We start from the raw sequence: 17489 nt of genomic DNA on the forward strand, positions 1-17489 counted from the left end.
GCATATGTAGGGATTCATATAGATATATCGAATCTGCATATGGGTACAAAATGGAGATTTTGTGTATCGGACGTGACTCGTTATGAGAACACTTCATTGGATGTCATGTMAGTGTCATAAGTGTTTYTCATATGGTCAATGTACATGTAATTCTTTGACTTGAGAATATGGAGTTTGTTATGTATGAGTAATGTATTTTGACATTTATTCTAATAATATAGTAACTGGGTGACAGAATGATAGTTGGGTATGTTGCATATCACATGATATAATTAGCATGTATCGAGATAGGATTTGTCCCTCCTTTATGACAGGAGTGATGTCTCTAGGCCCCTTGATAAATATATACTAAATAAATGCATGCATGCTTAGATAATTGATATGATATATCATTATCTATTTTTTATTAGTATGTTAAGGAATCAAGAAACTAGAGATTGGACATAACGAGAATGACACATTCAATGTCTCGTGTTCAATCTGGACATCAAGGACAAAAGAATTAACATTGTAAAACTAAAATTGACTACAAACCGATAATTTGTTGTATCACCAATTCTCGTCATTTGGGTAACGGTGATGTATTGCTAGATACCGCTCATCGTTTATAACTATAAATATGAGATTTATATTTATTACCAACATGTCAAGAACCCATTGGGTCACACGCTTTGTACATATTCGAATAAGGAGTTTCAATAATTTAAATGTTCAATTATCATATCTGATTTGTATCGATTTAATCTGATTAAATAAAATCAGATATTATTTATGTTGGACATAAATAAAGATGACTAGGGATGGCTTTGTAAGAGAGTGATGGTGTATGAAGGTCTTACACTCAAGCATGGTGGAGGCATGGGTTGGAGGTATGGTGATGGCTAGGCCATACATCCCATGTCCATATAAAATGTATGACATTTTTTATGCTAGTGAGTTTTTTGTCTTTGTTGGTCACGGTTCCAGCATCTTCCTAAATCGAAACGTGGCGCTGGCTGCTACGCTATAAAGGAAATAAGGTTGCGCCTTCACCAAGGCAATTGCTTTTGGTGTAGTGGGTAAGCGCTTGATCCTAACAATTGGTATCAGAGCAGGTCACGGGTTCGAATCCCATGGTGTGCATAATATGCAAGGAGTGCATAATTATGAGAAAGGCATGTTGCGCGGCCATTGACTTCTAACGAATCTCTTATTAGTACCGGCAGATGCTGGGGGGGGTTGTTGGTCACGGTTCCAACATCTTCCTAAATCGAACTTTGGCACTGGTTGCTACGCTATAAAGGAAATAAGGTTGCGCCTTCACCAAGGCAATTGCTTTTGGTGTAGTGGGTAAGCACTTGATCCTAACATTCTTGCAATTTTCTCTCCTAAAAACCACCTACAACAATATGCTCCCTTTTCTTTCTAAGTTTTGAAACCGTGACTAGTATCACGAGAAGGCAAAGGATTCGGATTGTTTGCATGGATACCGTGGAGGCATCAAGCTTTGTTTGTTGCTGTGATTCAAAGTTTCGCTAACTGTGAGGTATAATTTCGAAACACCCGATTTATTCCAGTTTAAATGGATCCTTGGAGGGTTACGGTTTTATTTTCCGTTGTGCTTGAGATCCCGTAACCCAACAGAAACAATGATAAAAGGGTTATTTACGCAGGCTCAAGCTCAAAATCAAGCTCTGATAACCCAGCAAAACTCTCAGAATCAATCTCTTTTTAATCAACAAAGTGCTACTATCAGAAATCTAGAAACCCAAGTCAGTCAACTTGCACTCAATCAGACCAATAGAGTCCTTGGTACTTTGCCTAGTAACACAGAAGTCCCGAGAGCCTTAGGAAAGGAACATGTGAAAGCAGTGACCCTGAGAAGTGGAAAGAATTGACAGAGGCCGTGCAAAAAGATCATGAACCAATTTTGTCAAAAACTGATGCTACAACATTGGCCCTTGTTATTGAAAAACCACTGAAACCATTAGAAGACCAATCATCTAAGATCACCAATACTGTCCCCCCAAAATCAGACTACCCTACAAAATGAGGTTATAGCAAACCCTAAGACCAAAGTCGTAACCCCATCCACATCTCACGAGAGTAAGACCTACAAGGCAAAAAGGACTCATCTTGCTCAACACATACAAACAAAGATGTCATAAAACTAGTTCCTCCTTATGTACCTGACCCTCAAAGGTTGAGGAATCAGAAGGAAGAACTGCATTTAAAAAAAATCTTGGATGTGTTTAAAGAATTGCATATCAACATACCCCTTATTGAAGCAATTGAGAAAATGCCCAGTTATGTCAAGTTTCTCAAAGACATCTTAAGTAAGAAGAAAAATATGACCGAGTATGAAACTGTAGCTCTTACTGAAGGATGTAGTGCACTTCTGATCAACAAGATACCTCCTAAGCTTAAAGACCCGAGAAATTTCACTATTTCTTGTTCTATAGGTGGGAAAGAGATCGGGAAAGCTTTGTGTGCCTTAGGTGCAAGTATCAACCTCATGCCTTTATCTGTTTTCAACACCTTAGGCATAGAAGAAGCTAGACCTACCGTTGTTACACTTCAATTGGCCAACAAATCCATTGCATAACCTAAGGGAAATATTGAGGATGTTTTAGTGCAAGTTGATAAGTTCATATTTCCAGCAGATTTTATCATTTTAGACTTTGAGGCTGATAAGGAGATTCCTATCATTTTAGGGAGACCATTCCTAGCCACCAGAAGAACTTTGATAGATGTCTAGAAAGGAGAGTTTCCTATGAGACTTCAAGACCAAAAAGTCACATTTAATGTTTTCAATTCTTTGAAATACCCTGACTATTTGGAAGAGTGTTCAATAATTTGTGAAATAGAATCAATGTGTTATGAGGAAAGAATTAGAGAGGTCTGTAAATTAGAGGAAGAGGATAGTGTTGAAATAGATGAAGAGATTGTTGAGGAGTTAGATTTAAGAGAGGATGATGGTATCCCATGTGATGTTACTGCATTTGAGCTGCTGGAAAATAGTGAGCAGAAAGACATCACCCCATCCATTGTATCACCACCTGACTTGGAGTTGAAACAACTCTCATCCCAATTGAAGTATGTTTTTTAGGAGAATAAGGCAAATTGCCTGTCAACATATCATCTACCCTAGAATTGCATCAAGAAAAGAAGTTGGTTGGTATGTTGAAGTTGCACATAGAAGCTATGGGATTGATCATTGACGACCAAAAGGGGATTAGTTCTTCTTTTTGTCAACATAAAATCATCCAAGATGACAATAACTTCACATCCATAGAGCCACAAAGAAAGATGTCTACTTTTGACAAAGCCATAAATAAATTGTTTAGTCTCTCACCTCACATAGATTATGAGAATGATGCACTTTTGTACACGGCCTCTGAGGCATATTTGGTTGAGATCATGACTTTCCTTGGAATGCCTAAGACTGATTTGGAGCCTTACACTCGTTTCATGTTGAAAACCTTTAAGGCTGCCAATTTGTCCTCTGACAAGAATGTTTGGATAAGCTTTATTAGACATTATTTATCATCGACTAATCATAACAACTCCATTTTTGTAGAAAGGTTGGTGCTTTTGTTTAGTCTCATAACAAGTGAGAACATCAACTTTCGTGAAAACATTCTGAAGGCCATCAAGATGGATAATAAGAGTCTGTTTGAAGAGAATGAGAAGTTGAAGAAGGAGATGACAGCTCAGGCTTCAAAGCCTACTCCTTTGGAGTAGGGTAGATTCAATCACTTTTCTTTAGTCTCCAATTTTTTTTTTAAATTTTTGAGTCTAGGATAATTTTACATTTTTTTAGATTTATTTTCTTTACAAGATTGCATGTTTATTGATAGTTGTCTTTGATGTCATAGCCTGAATAATTCTGAGGATATTGGCCATTCACCTAGTAATTATATTCTTGCTAGAACTAGCACATTTCTTTTTTGGGACATAACTTAACTCATACACTAATAAACAAAGGGGAATGATATAGGCCTTTTTTCACAACTCACAAATTGCCACTTGTACCCTCTATACACTACACACCCCATATAGCCAATGAGGGCATTGTCAACATTTCAAGTTTGGGGGAGGGTGTTCCACTAAGGCCAATTCATCAATACAAAAGAGCAAAGCTCTAAAAAGATGTCTTAGTTGGAATTGTCTAAAGCACAAAAAATGTCCCATAGGGGCAATGTGCATGCTTTCATCAAAAAGAGCACAAAGTGCCAAAAATTCAAAAAATTTAATGATGAAACATAAGAAAAAGGCAAATGTGAGAGAAGAAAAAGCCAAAGAGAGTAAACCCATATAAATCCTATTGACCCTAAATATAAGGTGTGTTGAGTTTAACAAAGAAAGGAAGAGTGCTAGCATATGGTTCATACATAAGAATTAGGCTATGAATGGTTTGCTAAAGATTTATGAAGGGCTATGATGTTCATAATGGTATGCTTTGTAACATGTGTGCACTTAATGCTTTAATCTTGTATATTTGTTTATTTGAGTCATTTTTAGTTATCTTTTTGGTTGCTTGGGGACAAGCAACGCTTTAAGTTTGGGGGTGTGATATATGTTGAGAATTCAATATATAAAGCACTCATTTTACATATTCTTAGTTAGATTGTTTTTCTTTTATCCCTATATTGAGTCTTTTTTATTACTTTATTTGTCTTTTTATTATTATGGAGCTAAAACTTGTGGTTGACTTGTTTATACTCAAAGGAGGAGTCTAATGGAAAATATTATTCAACTATTTGGTGCTACAGCATTGGAGCAGCAGTAAGCTGATACATGCATGGCTTTTTGGAGATCTTAATAATTAAGCTGCTGCCTTTTTGGACATTCTAGAAGCTACTTGGAGTTGCTGACTTTTGTTAAAAATTCTAATTAACTTTTGTTAGGAATATTATAACTATCTAGTTCCTCTAATTGTACTTTAAAGTTAACTTTAGGAAGCTTTGTCCCCAAGTTTGGTCTTTTTGTGCCATGTTTTTGTATAAATAGGGGGGTTGGGCTCTTGTTATATCCATCCCAAATCAGTTTCTATAAGTTGATTTTTAGACTTTACTTTGTGAAGTAATCCAAGTTCTTGATGAGCTTTTCATCTTTAATTTTCCGTCATTTAATTTACGCTCTTTACTTTATGTTCCTTTATATTTCTTGTCATTTACATTTCCTCATTTAATTTACGCAATTTACATTTGTGTCTTTACTTTCTGTCATTTTCTGTACTTGTCATTTATTTTTCGTTATGAGTAGCTAAATTCATAGCTTGGGTGTGAGACGAAAAGGTAAGATTTTTAAACCAAAAGAAAGTAGCTAGTGTTTTCATTAACGACGTTCCATTATTTCATTAAAGTTTTTATAAAAACCAAGTACACTTTTTGACGAGTTGATCACTTTGAAAGTGTTAAAGTGTCATGGTCTTAGAGATAAGTCATTGAATACACGTCAGCTTGAATGATATAAGAGGTAGACTTGAGAAAGTTACCGACAAGGAGACTTGTCATTTATGTCTTTCAAACTTAACTCCCGACAGGTTGGTCACTCTTTAAAAGTGTCAAAGTGCGATAGATTCAGAGATGAACTATCTAGAACCCACGCTAGCTTGAATGATATGAGAATCGGTTTGAGAGAGTGATTTTTAACAACAAAATTTGTTTATCCATATATTTTGAGGACAATATTCGTCACTATCCCTGGTCCAGATACCACATAGAGATACGGGTTGAAAGCTATAATATAGTGCAATAGTGAAAGTCCGAGAGGAATATCCTCAAAATAAATGGTGGAACTAAGTTATGAAACACTGCCTGTTGTAGCATTCCTACAACATTGGCTACTTGAATTTGCGTTTGAGTCTCACCATAAGTCTTACACCCATGTTATCCTTGTTTATTCTTTTATTTGTATTTAATTGCCTGAATATCAAACTGAAGTCTTCAAATTCATTATCTGAAATCATCTCTTTCATTGGACTCTCATTAGACTTTTCCTACAATCTTTGTGGACGATAAACCGGTATTTTACCACTTTATTACTTGGAAAGACAATATTGAGCCATATTGTATACTTGCTTTGTGGTTCAATTCATTTGTCTGAAGGTGTGCGCTATAACCTACCAATTAGAAATGTAGCTTATGGATGTGATTACTACATATATCTATGGGGATCTAGATTCAGAGATATACATGAAAGTGCCTAACGACCTTCCACTACCCAATTCAAGTAACTATAAACCACAGAGTGCATTTGTAATTAAACTAAAGCACCCACTCTATGGATTAAAACAATTCAGATGAATGTAGTATACCCGTTTAAGTGAATACTTGATTGGGTAGGGATATAAGAACAATGAATCGTGCTCTTGCATTTTTATAAAAAAAACAAGTTCTGGATTTTCATTCATAGTTGTTTATGTTGATGATGTGAACATAATAGGTACTCTTGATGAAATAAGAGACACTGAAAGCTATTTAAAATCTGAATTTGAGATGAAAGATCTTGAAAAAACTTGGTTTTGTCTAGGTATAGAATTAGAACACCGAGCTTGTAGAGTCCTCATCCACTAATCCACTTATATCTAGAAAATGTTCAGGTGATTTAATATGGATAAAGCACATCCGGCTAGCACCCCATGATCGGTCGAAACTTGGATATAAGGAAAGATCCATATTGTCCAAAGGATGATGACGAAGAGGTGTTGGGAGCTGAAATTCCTTATCTAAGTGTAATAGGCACATTATGGTACTTAGCACGATGTACTCGATTAGATATTGCATTCTCAGTGAACTTGTTAGCTATATTTTGCTCAGAGCCAACGAACGTCATTGGAATGGTATCAAGAATATATTTCGATACCTAATAGGAACCATCGACATGGGCTTATTCTTTCCCTGCAAAGATAAAAATGGGGTTATGATACCTATTAAAGGTATTAACAATGAAAACGTTATCCCTTACAGTGAAACCCAAAACGGTATATTAGTAGGCTTTGCTGATGCTGGGTATCTTTCTGATCCACACAAAGGTTATTCCCAAACATGATATGTTTTTACAACTGGAAACACGACGATTTCTTGGAAATCTACTAAGCAAACCCTTGTAGCTACCTCCTCGAACCATTAAGAGATTATTGCTCTACATGAGGCAGTTCGAGAGTGTATATGGCTAAGGTCTATCATTACACATATAAGAGGAGCTAGCGGTTTAAGTTCAACCACTCAAAATCCTACATGCATATATGAAGATAATACAACTTGTATCGAACAAATGAATGTGAGATATATCAAGGGTGATAATACAAAACATATGTCGCCAAATTTATTCTATAATCAACAACAGACTCTCCTTAAGATTCAAGGGAATCAAGTAAGGTCTGAGGAAAACGTGGCCGATTTGTTTACCAAATCATTACCTAAGACCACATTTGAGAAACATGTGTAAAACATTGGAATGTGGAAACTTTCCAAACTCCCTTGATTAATGTAAGAATCAGGGGAGTGGTAGACAAAAAGGGGAGTCTACCATACATATGATATTGGAATCATTGTGCTCTTGATATTTTATTTTTCTCATTGGGTTTTGTTCCTTGGTGTAAGGTTTTAGTGAGACAATAATTCAAACACCATCTTGTTTTCCTTAACTCTTGTGCTTGATGTACCAATACGAGGGAATACTAGACTACAAGAATAGTCTATAAACGGGTGCGTTGTATTCTTTCCTTCGTCCTATTTATTCCCATGGGATTTTTATTTTGATGTAAGGTTTTAACGAGGCAACAATAGTGCACTATCACTTTTTTGACTCAGCATAGGAGGAGTGTTGAAGGATAAATGTGCTATCATAAAAAATGATATGACAATAGTGATATATAATAATATAGAGATAGAGAGAGAGAAATATATTAAAGTTAAATTAGAATTATGTATCTCATAGTTATCTCTTTGTAACACTTCTTTTTAAAGGGATTATGATTAATAAGAAGCGACGGTTTTTATGATTTTCTATATCAATTGTTAATATAATTTCAAAAAAAGAAAAGAAAAGATTTTAATAAAACTTAATATTTGAGAATAGTTATCAATTAATTTAAGGCATATGATATGATGATTTATAGTAAAGATAAACATAATCACCAAAAAAGGGCTTCGTTCCAATCTCTCTCTTTCTTGCTTCTTCTCTCTGTAAATTAAGTAAAAGGTTTTTACTCGCTATTTAAAAAACCCTACCTCTTCCGTCTTTATTCCCCCCTCTTTCTCTCTCTAAAAATCAAAGCTTTTCGTGGAGAGAGAGTCGAAGAAAACAACCCCTTTTCAAAGGGTGGTTCAGTAGTGAGTGAGAGACTCTGCTTCAAGCACCATGGATACAATCGAAGCTACTAAAATGGTGATGTCAAGGATCCAGAACATAGATCCAGAAAACGCTTCCAAAATCATGGGTTATATACTCATACAAGACCAAGGTGAGAATGAGATGATAAGGTTAGCTTTTGGCCCTGAAAATCTTCTTGCTTCTGTTATAAAACAAGCCAAAGCTTTTTTAGACATTTCGTCAAACACTTCGTCTGCACCGTCGTCTCCGTCGCCTTTTGGTCACCAAAGATCCCCTAGAATCATCATCCCAAATAATGGGTTTCATCACATGAACCCCCCGCCTCCTCTTTCCCCTCATTCGCCTTGGTCGTCATCTGGCTCTTTCCCGGATCGTCGAAGCAGTCCGCGTGCAGCTTCATACGCCTCCGTGGTTAACGGCGGCGGCTCCTCTGGTTCATTTTACAACAATTTTGGTGATGTCACAGAGGATTATAGTAGTAATAGCGGGCTACAAGTTGTTACGGATCAGCTTTCGTTTCTTGACAACTCTAAAAATGTCGACTTCATGGACCCGATTATGAGTCCTGGTGGGCGGAGTGACTCGATTCTGTTCCCGTACCCGAATAGCAGTACCGATTGGGCTGCAGATGCAGGTAATTGTGGAGATGCACACCACCATTTGCACAGGAGAAGTTGCTCGGTAAATGATATGTTTCTTGGCGGTGGTGGTGGAAGTGATGATGTAGGTAGTGGATTAGGAGGTTGGAGGCCTTGCATGTATTTTGCTCGAGGGTTTTGCAAAAATGGCACTTCTTGCAAGTTTGCTCATGGAAATGGGGGTTTTGGAGATGAAATGTGTTTGGGTTCATCATCACCTACTGCAGTTGTTGGGTCTCCTACAGGAAATATTGATAAGATTGAAGAGTTCCTGAGGATTAAAGCAATTCAGCAGCAGCAGAGAATTGCAGCCATGGCTGCAGGAGGAGCTCATCCTTTCCCTTTCAGCAGATGCATGAACTTTCTCAATGAGAGTCCTAGGTATATTTTCTTGTGACTACCATACTAAATTTTGCTTCCTTATTTGTTAAGCCAGAAGTAAAATTTCCCTTAAAAGAAGAGAAGGGGATTTTTGGGTTGTGTGTTAGATTCCTTCTTGACAAGTTATGAAGAGAGATACAGAAAAAATAACAGGAATTTCAAATAACCATGCTGCAAATACTTGTTTGTTAATTTTATTTTAAAAAGGGTTGTTCTTTTTGTTTGCATGTTCTTGAAATGGAGTGAGTAATTCAAAATAGACGTCTTTCCTTGTGTTGGTTGGTAAATGTTATGTTATATTTGTTGTGGAACATTAAATACCTTATCTTGGCAACAATTATATCTAACATTTTGCTAGTTAGAGCTCAATCTTGTAGGTAATGTAGGACAAAAGGTTTGGTGATTGATTAGAAATCTCGAATTGGAATTGATTTCTTGTGTTTGATGTTGGAACTATGCTGCTTTTCTAGATCACCATCAGCAGCATTGATGATGGGGGAAGACTTTCACAAGTTTGGTCGATTTCGACCGGATAGGCATGATCTTGCTGCAATGGGGTTGGGAAATTCAAGTTCAAGTTCACGACAAATTTACTTGACATTTCCAGCTGATAGTACTTTTAAGGAAGAAGACGTTTCTAATTACTTTAGGTAATTTATCTGTTTAAGTGCATGTTCTCTTGTCCCATTTTGTAATTGAGGACTGTTGACTATACTATACTCCTTTTTCTTTTAAGAAATAAAAGATTTCTTTTATGTTCTGAAGTATCTTTGGACCAGTTCAAGATGTGAGGATTCCATACCAACAGAAGCGGATGTTTGGGTTTGTTACATTTGTTCTCCCAGACACTGTGAAGGCTATTTTGGCCAAAGGGAACCCTCACTTTGTATGTGATTCACGTGTTCTTGTTAAGCCCTACAAGGAGAAGGGAAAAATCCCAGACAAGTATGCTTTTCACCATTGCTTTCTCTTGTTTTATTGTGTTTGTCCTGTTCTTAATTTGTTGAATTTTTGCCTCTGAATTTCGTTTTATAGGAAGCATCAGCAGCAAATTGAGAGAGGGGATTTTTCTGGTTGTTTGAGTCCGTCTGTGCTTGAATCTGCTGAGCCATTTGATCATATACCCTTTGGTGAGTAGAGAAGTAATATGTTCTTATCATTCAGTTTTGCCACGTTATCTTTATAGTACACGTGTGATGTTGAATTGTTACTCTAAGTAGGTGCAAGGATGTTTAATCATGAGATGATGTTGAGAAGAAAACTAGAGGGGCGGGCTGAATTGCAACAGGCAATTGATCTCCAGGACAGGAAGTTGATGAATATGCAGTTAACCGATCTCAATAACCATCAGCTTCATCATAACTTAGCCCCTGTTTCTTCACCAACTCTTTGTCATGCTCAAACCAACCAAAGTCTCCTGCTTTCATCAGATGGCAACAATGAAAATGTTGTTTCTGGAGGTAAATTATCTTCCTTGTCCTTTGCATTATGGTTTCATTTTTCCGGTCATCCTTTATTGATGATGACTATGGTGTAGCAGATGTTAATGGCAGTGGCACCCAAGGTAGTACTATGGATCCTATAACCAATGCCTCTGATCTCAAAATGCCACTAGAAGTAAATGATGATGATGGGAACAATAGTGGCAATAGCAGTGAGAAGGAGGAGAACTCCAATCTTAGTGAAATTTATAACCATGAAAGGTTGGATTTTGATCTACTGCAATTGTAAATAATTATTTAAGTTTTTGTTTTGGGGTTATAAAGGTCTTATTTCTTGTGTGAATGGCAGCTTTGAGCACATCCTTCCAGATAACTTGTTTGCTTCACCTACAAAGACGACCGCCACAGACCACCAGTCCATCTTCTCTATGCCAGAAGCCGATGGTGGTGTTTCCGCACCATCCTCTTCCTCTGACACTACACCGGTGCTACCTGCCAATTCAGCCGCTCTTAACATGGCTTCTCTCAAATCATGTTACTTTCAAATGCCAAGGTAAAAGAACAATACAACACATGCATTGCTTTCTTCCCCTTAAAAGTTTCCTGCAAATATCTTGGCTTTTTTTAATTGCAAAATGGGAGAATGGTTCAATTGGGATTTGTTAATATTTACCAGGTCTTTTTGTGGGCAAGAAGCCATTGAAATGTAGGTGATGTTAGATTGTGCAATGGTCAGAATGGAGGGATTTTAACATAGCTTTGGTAAGATTATCTCAATTATGTTTTTATGTTGAATTATTATTTGCTTTTTATACTGACCTTTTTTCTGTTTTCTGCAGAAAGTTGAAGAGTAGGAGCAGAGAGAGAAAGATCCTCTCAAGCTGTATAGGTGAAAACACCACCAACAACAACAAAAAAAGAAAAGATCTGTAAGGAAGATCTCAAGATTACTGTCATCTTCGTTATCCCCCATACTACTTACACCCATACATAATATGCAATACATAAAAAAAAGAAGATTTTATGGGAGTAGGGTATATTTCTTTGTGAACTTTGGTACCCTCCCTTTAGTTATGTGCTGGATCCCCCCCACCACCCACCACCTTCACAAAGACTCAAGCACCATAGCATAACATTTGCAAAGTAAAAGCTAGTGGTTAGTAGCAGTAATTACTTCTCTTTTTTGAGTTATATACTAGTAGTTGAAGCTAATGTCAATTTTACCCTCTAGTTCCTTTTGAGGTGATAAATAGCATGTGAATGGTTGATGTACTTGCGTGTACATATGGAGTAGAGTAGAGTAGATTGAGGGTAAGCAAGCATGTCTATTAAAAAGATATATTGACCCCAAAAGGGTAAAGCTGTCATTTCTGCCATCTCTTTTTGTGTGTGAATGATCAATGAACAGCTTTGGTTTTGATTAGTCATCTTTCTGAGATCAACGCAGATGGGTAAGTGTGTGGTTAATGACGAAAACACCCTCTGAAGCATGACTATTAAAAAGATGTATAGACCCCAAAAGGGGTAAAGATGTCATTTTTGGTATCTCTTTTTGTGTGTGAATGATCAATGAACAGCCTTAGTTTCGTTTGGTCATATCTTTTTGAGATCAACACAGATGGGTATCTGAGAAATGTGTGATAAATGACGAAAATACCCTCCGAAAGAAAGAAAGGTGAAGTTGGTGGGTGAAAAGGGGTGTTCTTTATGTTGATTAAAGGATAGGCTAGGAGAGTCTTTTGTCTCATTCTTGGTTTCTTTAAGGGTGGACATGAAGGGAGAGGTCCACATTGTCACATGGGTGCTGACAACCCATTTGAATGGTATCTCAGGGTACCACACTGCTTTCACTCTCAGACTTCCTGGCTCCAATCACAGGTTACAACTTTTACAGCCTGTGGTACAAGTCATTATTGCGTTATTTAAAAAAAAAAAGTATTTACCTCATTTGTGTGGGTGGGGCCTTATGGTGTCATAGGTATTAGTGGCTTTTCTGTTTTGGCATGTTTTTCTTTTTCTCAATTATGAGATGGGGTCATGGTACAAATTATGAGTGTATATTGTGTAAACTGACAAGTACTGGACTGGTACCATAACAGTACACATTAATTACCACTGTATCTGCTCATCTCATATTTGATCATTGGGGTGGTTATTCATTCCCATCTTTCTCATTCACATACCACTTCATTTCTTACCTACATTGCTAATAACATCTTTATCTACTAATCTTCTTACACAGATTAGCATCAAAATTACTTTTTACCTTTTTCAATGTATGATTTGACCTGATTTTAACATAAATAAAGTGCATATAATAACACCTTTTTCTACAAGAGCGTTGTAAAACATTTACAACGCTCTTGTAGAAAGAGGTATGAATAAGATACACCATTGACCACTCATCTTGTGAATGTACAATCTTGGATGTCTATGGTACAACTCTTTGTTGTACTATGGCTATGTTTGTGAGGCTAGCTATTGTAGTTGATAATGTAGAATGATTTAAAAAAGATAAAGTATTTATGTAAATTATACAGGATATAATTAGAAATACTCCAAGGAACCATGTAAAGTGTCTTTCTAAAATGGTAGATGATAATGTATAATTTAGTAAATGCTTGTTTGTTTAATTTAACCGAATAAACAGATAAATATGAACACGTTTGTAAATGCTTGATTTTTTTTTCATTTTTGTTTATGTTCGTTTATTAAAACGTTAAACGAACATAAATGGACATAAACAAACGTCACTAAATAAACATAAATAAAATAATGCTGATGAACGAAAAACCAATCATCAATGGTTATCCTTAGTAACAAAAAATCGGGTTTTTAGTATTCTAAAAAGTTTAATAGACTGTTTTTATAGGATTTAAGTTATAAAACCAAACAATTAATCTTTATATGTAAAAATGTTACAATAATTTTATATCATTTTTATGATACTTTTAAAAGTGTTATGTTAATTTTTTAACAAGACATCATCAAATAATGTTATATTAAAAAAAATTAATAGGATGATTTACTATAAAAGTGTCCAAGAATACTTATTAAGACGTTTAAGAACGTTTTAGATACTTATTGTAACATTTTTATATAAGATATATAATTGATTTTGTGCTATAAAATCATTTATTAAGGTATTTATACTTTTGACCTATAAAACCCAAAATTTTATTTTAATGCGTCATCATTGTTCATGGCTGTCACTAGGGATACTCATGAGTTGGATTGATCTAATTGAAGACCCAACCCAATGCTTGTGGTTTGAGAAATCTTAACCCAATCCAACCCAAACCAAAGTGCAACCCAACCCAACCCAACCCATACGGGTTGGTCGGGTTGATACTTTGATAAATTAAAATATTATTCTAACCATGAATATGTTATTTCCGAACTCATAATTTTTTTCCATCATCAATCATTTGATACAACTTATCCATATTTCTTACGCATATCACATTCAGTTAATTTTCTCAATTTACATATATATGTTCACAGTTACTGAATATATATACGAATGAGTTATATAGAGATGTGAATAGATTGAAAATATGTGTATATAAAAAACATACATGATAGTGTAATTGTCTAATGTATATATTAATAGAATTTTAATAATCATATTAAATCCAAGAATAAAATGATATTGGGTTCATCGGGTTGAGTTGAGTTTAAATAATAGTAACACAATATCAACCCAATACCTACGGTTTGATAATTTTACAACTCGATTAGACATCGGGTTGCTTTAGATTGGGTTATTTCGCGCTGGGTTGATCGGGTTTTTGAGCACCCCTAGTTGCCACTCTTCTAGATTAGGGTTTGTGATTATGTCATATGTGTGATACAACTGAAAGATTTTGAAATCTGAAACGGGAAATTTAACTAAAAACTAAAAACATATTTTAAAAATTAATTAATAGTTTTATGATTAATTATATAAAATATATGAAAATGGTCGATTTTCATTTCTTGATTTAGGTTATGTTTTATTCTTAATTGCTCTTATGTGTTATTAGTTTAAAAGAGGAAAAATTATGCAACAAGTTAAATATTTTGTAAAAAGGTGAAAACTTTCAATATTATATAAGATGCTACTATATACACTATTTTACATTATTTAAATATATTCTTCACATGTATTTTTATAAATTTTAGTTTTAATATAATTTGCCTAGTTTTTAGGGTTTTTATATTTCATTTTTTTTATTTTTTTCTCAATGTATTTATGAGTTCTAATAATTTATTAAATACAAAAATATTTTATATTAATATTTTCATATTATTTTAATTTCTACTATTATTTTAAAAACGAGTTATATGATGAATTATTATTACTATTCAAAAAAGTTAATTATATACTTTTTCATTTTGTTTTGTCTTCACTCTCTTCCAAATCAAGAGGGTTAAAATAGAAAAGTAAAAAGAACCTTGAGATTAGAATTATAAAACATTTTGAATTACATTTGAAAAAGTGAAAAACATTTGATTAACAGGGTTGAGTTTTGATGAGAAATGTAAAAGAATATCTCTACTCTTAGATGCATATTAAGATGTGTTAATTCCAGTTTGGAACGAATAAAACTATGAATTAAACAATAAGAAGCAATGATCTAGAGATCAAATCATCATGTATATGGATAAACTCTCTAAGAGAGAGGTTTCTCTCTCTCTCTCTCTATAGTATTACAATATACACATCTATATCTTTTCCAAGTTATGTATATGGTTGACTAATAACAAAGTCAAACTATAATTAAGCATAATCTTGATTTTTGTTGACTTTGAGCTTTGACCTCTTCAATCTTTAAGCTCGATGATCTCAGAATCAATAATATTTTGACCTAATGTAACACCCCTTACCACACATTGCAAGTAATACATTTCATATAGAAAAAATACATGTTTATATACCATTTAGGTCCCTTAGTACAAGAATCTATCATTACAGAATACAAGGTCCAAAAATTCAATTACATTTCTTGTACTAATCAACATTCATCAATCAAAACTGTACATCAAAGACAGTTCTTCATGCAGAAATGCATATAGGAAAATATCACATTTTCCCCTTTCCCTTACCGTCCGGACCTCCTGCAATACATAAGTAAAATCACAAAACGAGGGTTAGATCGAACGATCTAGTGAGATACCCTATTTATGTTATTGCAGGGTGAAAATCACCAAAACCTTTATGGAAAACAACTTTTCACACACACACACACACACACACACACATATATATATATATATATATATATATATAAAACAAATATATTAATAAAGAGGGACATATTACCAGATCCTTTTCACTTTTCAAGCTAAACATTCAGCTATTCAAATCACATATTTTTGAACCATCCAGGTTTCATATAATGTCACTTTTAAACCTTTTCTAATCAAACAATGTTTATTTAAAGTTTCAGGCCAAACCTGTTATTTTCTCCTCAATAACATCCAGACTATGATTTCCAATAAGAACCTTGATTCTAAATCTATAAGTCATAAAGAAATAAAGATTCCAGACCATGGTAGTCTTAAGGGATATAATAGAAAGAGTTAAATGCCACCCTTATATCAAATGTACACCTCTCCTTGATATGCCACCCTTATCCCATGGTACACCTCTCCTTGATATGTCACCCTTATTTCCTCATCAAAACCTTTTACAAAAATAATTTTAAATAGACCGCAATAAATGGAATTATTATCAATCCAAAATCATTTATAACAAATTCTTCATTTTATGATAAAATAATAATTTTCATCAATCAAGCACAAGGCATAATACAAATCCGGTCAATTTGGCTTGGCCGAACTTCATCTCCGGTCAAATTCTTGGCCGGTTTATTAAATTCGGACAACACATCGCTCAAGGCTTGTCCGATTTAACACTTAGAATAAATTCCAATACTTTTGTTCGAATAAGAAGTCCGGACAACATATCGTCCAAAGTTTGACCGATTTAAAATAATCCGGTCACCACATGGTCGTATTCATACTTCTCCGTTCAAAATGTTTACTATACTTTAACATTCATAAATCGCTCAACGCTTGACCGGTTTAAAACTAAACCGCTTAACACTTGACCGGTTTAGGGCTTAATCGCCCAACCCTTGTCTGATTTAAGAATAATCCGGGCAATATACCGCCCAAGGCCTGTCCGATTTAGACTTAATCTGATTACCCTTTATCCGAATAAAACCCTTAAGCAAATAATTGATTTCTTTCCAATAATAAACAACATTCAAATAAAACCAGTAACAAATTTTATGCAAAAAGGTATAGAAATCACTCACCTTATCAAACCTTTTGAAAACAACCTTCTTGCAATGCAAAAGTTAGAAAAATCCAGGCAAACTTTTCCTACTAAATCGCTCAAATTAACAGAATAGCCAAGAAGATGAAATGGGGGGTCAAACCCTCCTTTTATACCTTTCCTTAACAGGAAAGTCGGCCACATGCACACACACACCATGCATCCCTACTCATGCATGCATATATTTATATAAATATATACTCTCATGCACATATACTCATACATGCATGCATATCATACCCATATATATATCATACATACATGTGTATTCGCATATACACATAATCTCATTCATGCATCTACATTATGCACATTTTCACATATTAGCATGATCAAACATGTTAAACCCCACAATTCATAATGTAAAAAGTAATGAAAAAC

At 34.8% G+C, this 17489-nt stretch overlaps 2 protein-coding genes across 4 annotated transcripts in view; both read left to right on the forward strand.

The window, feature by feature from the left end:
* LOC112506079 overlaps window positions 1-2584 on the forward strand; it is a 7697-nt gene extending 5113 nt beyond the window's left edge. The window contains exon 4 of the mRNA XM_025110106.1: window positions 2287-2584. Coding sequence (XP_024965874.1) covers window positions 2287-2584 — 298 coding nt within the window. The remainder of the gene's footprint in view (window positions 1-2286) is intronic.
* Window positions 2585-8270: 5686 nt separating this feature from the next.
* On the forward strand, window positions 8271-12143 carry LOC112528208 (zinc finger CCCH domain-containing protein 55-like). Of its 3 annotated transcripts, none has more exons than XM_025139533.1 (9): window positions 8271-9341; window positions 9812-9991; window positions 10107-10286; window positions 10377-10471; window positions 10562-10801; window positions 10882-11044; window positions 11133-11336; window positions 11460-11545; window positions 11623-12143. In XM_025139533.1, exons 1-8 carry the CDS (start codon window positions 8350-8352, stop codon window positions 11491-11493), a joined length of 2088 nt encoding a protein of 695 aa, XP_024995301.1. In that variant the 5' UTR covers window positions 8271-8349; the 3' UTR covers window positions 11494-11545; window positions 11623-12143. The 3 variants fall into 3 exon arrangements, with proteins under 3 accessions (XP_024995301.1, XP_024995926.1, XP_024996709.1); XM_025140158.1 differs by having other exon boundaries at window positions 11480-11545; window positions 11623-11632; XM_025140941.1 differs by lacking the exon at window positions 10107-10286.
* Window positions 12144-17489: the final 5346 nt, after the last annotated feature.

The sequence above is a fragment of the Cynara cardunculus genome (genome assembly GCF_001531365.2).
Source record: "Cynara cardunculus var. scolymus isolate 2C chromosome LG 1, CcrdV1, whole genome shotgun sequence".
Taxonomy (NCBI): Eukaryota; Viridiplantae; Streptophyta; class Magnoliopsida; order Asterales; family Asteraceae; genus Cynara; species Cynara cardunculus.

Excerpts from the sequence above, each read along its gene's own strand:
- LOC112528208 (XM_025139533.1), top strand. The coding sequence starts at position 8,350 with ATGGATACAATCGAAGCTACTAAAATGGTGATGTCAAGGATCCAGAAC. Across the intron at positions 9,992-10,106 it reads GACGTTTCTAATTACTTTAG|TATCTTTGGACCAGTTCAAG; the intron begins GTAATTTATCTG and ends TATGTTCTGAAG. Across the intron at positions 10,802-10,881 it reads TGAAAATGTTGTTTCTGGAG|ATGTTAATGGCAGTGGCACC; the intron begins GTAAATTATCTT and ends ATGGTGTAGCAG.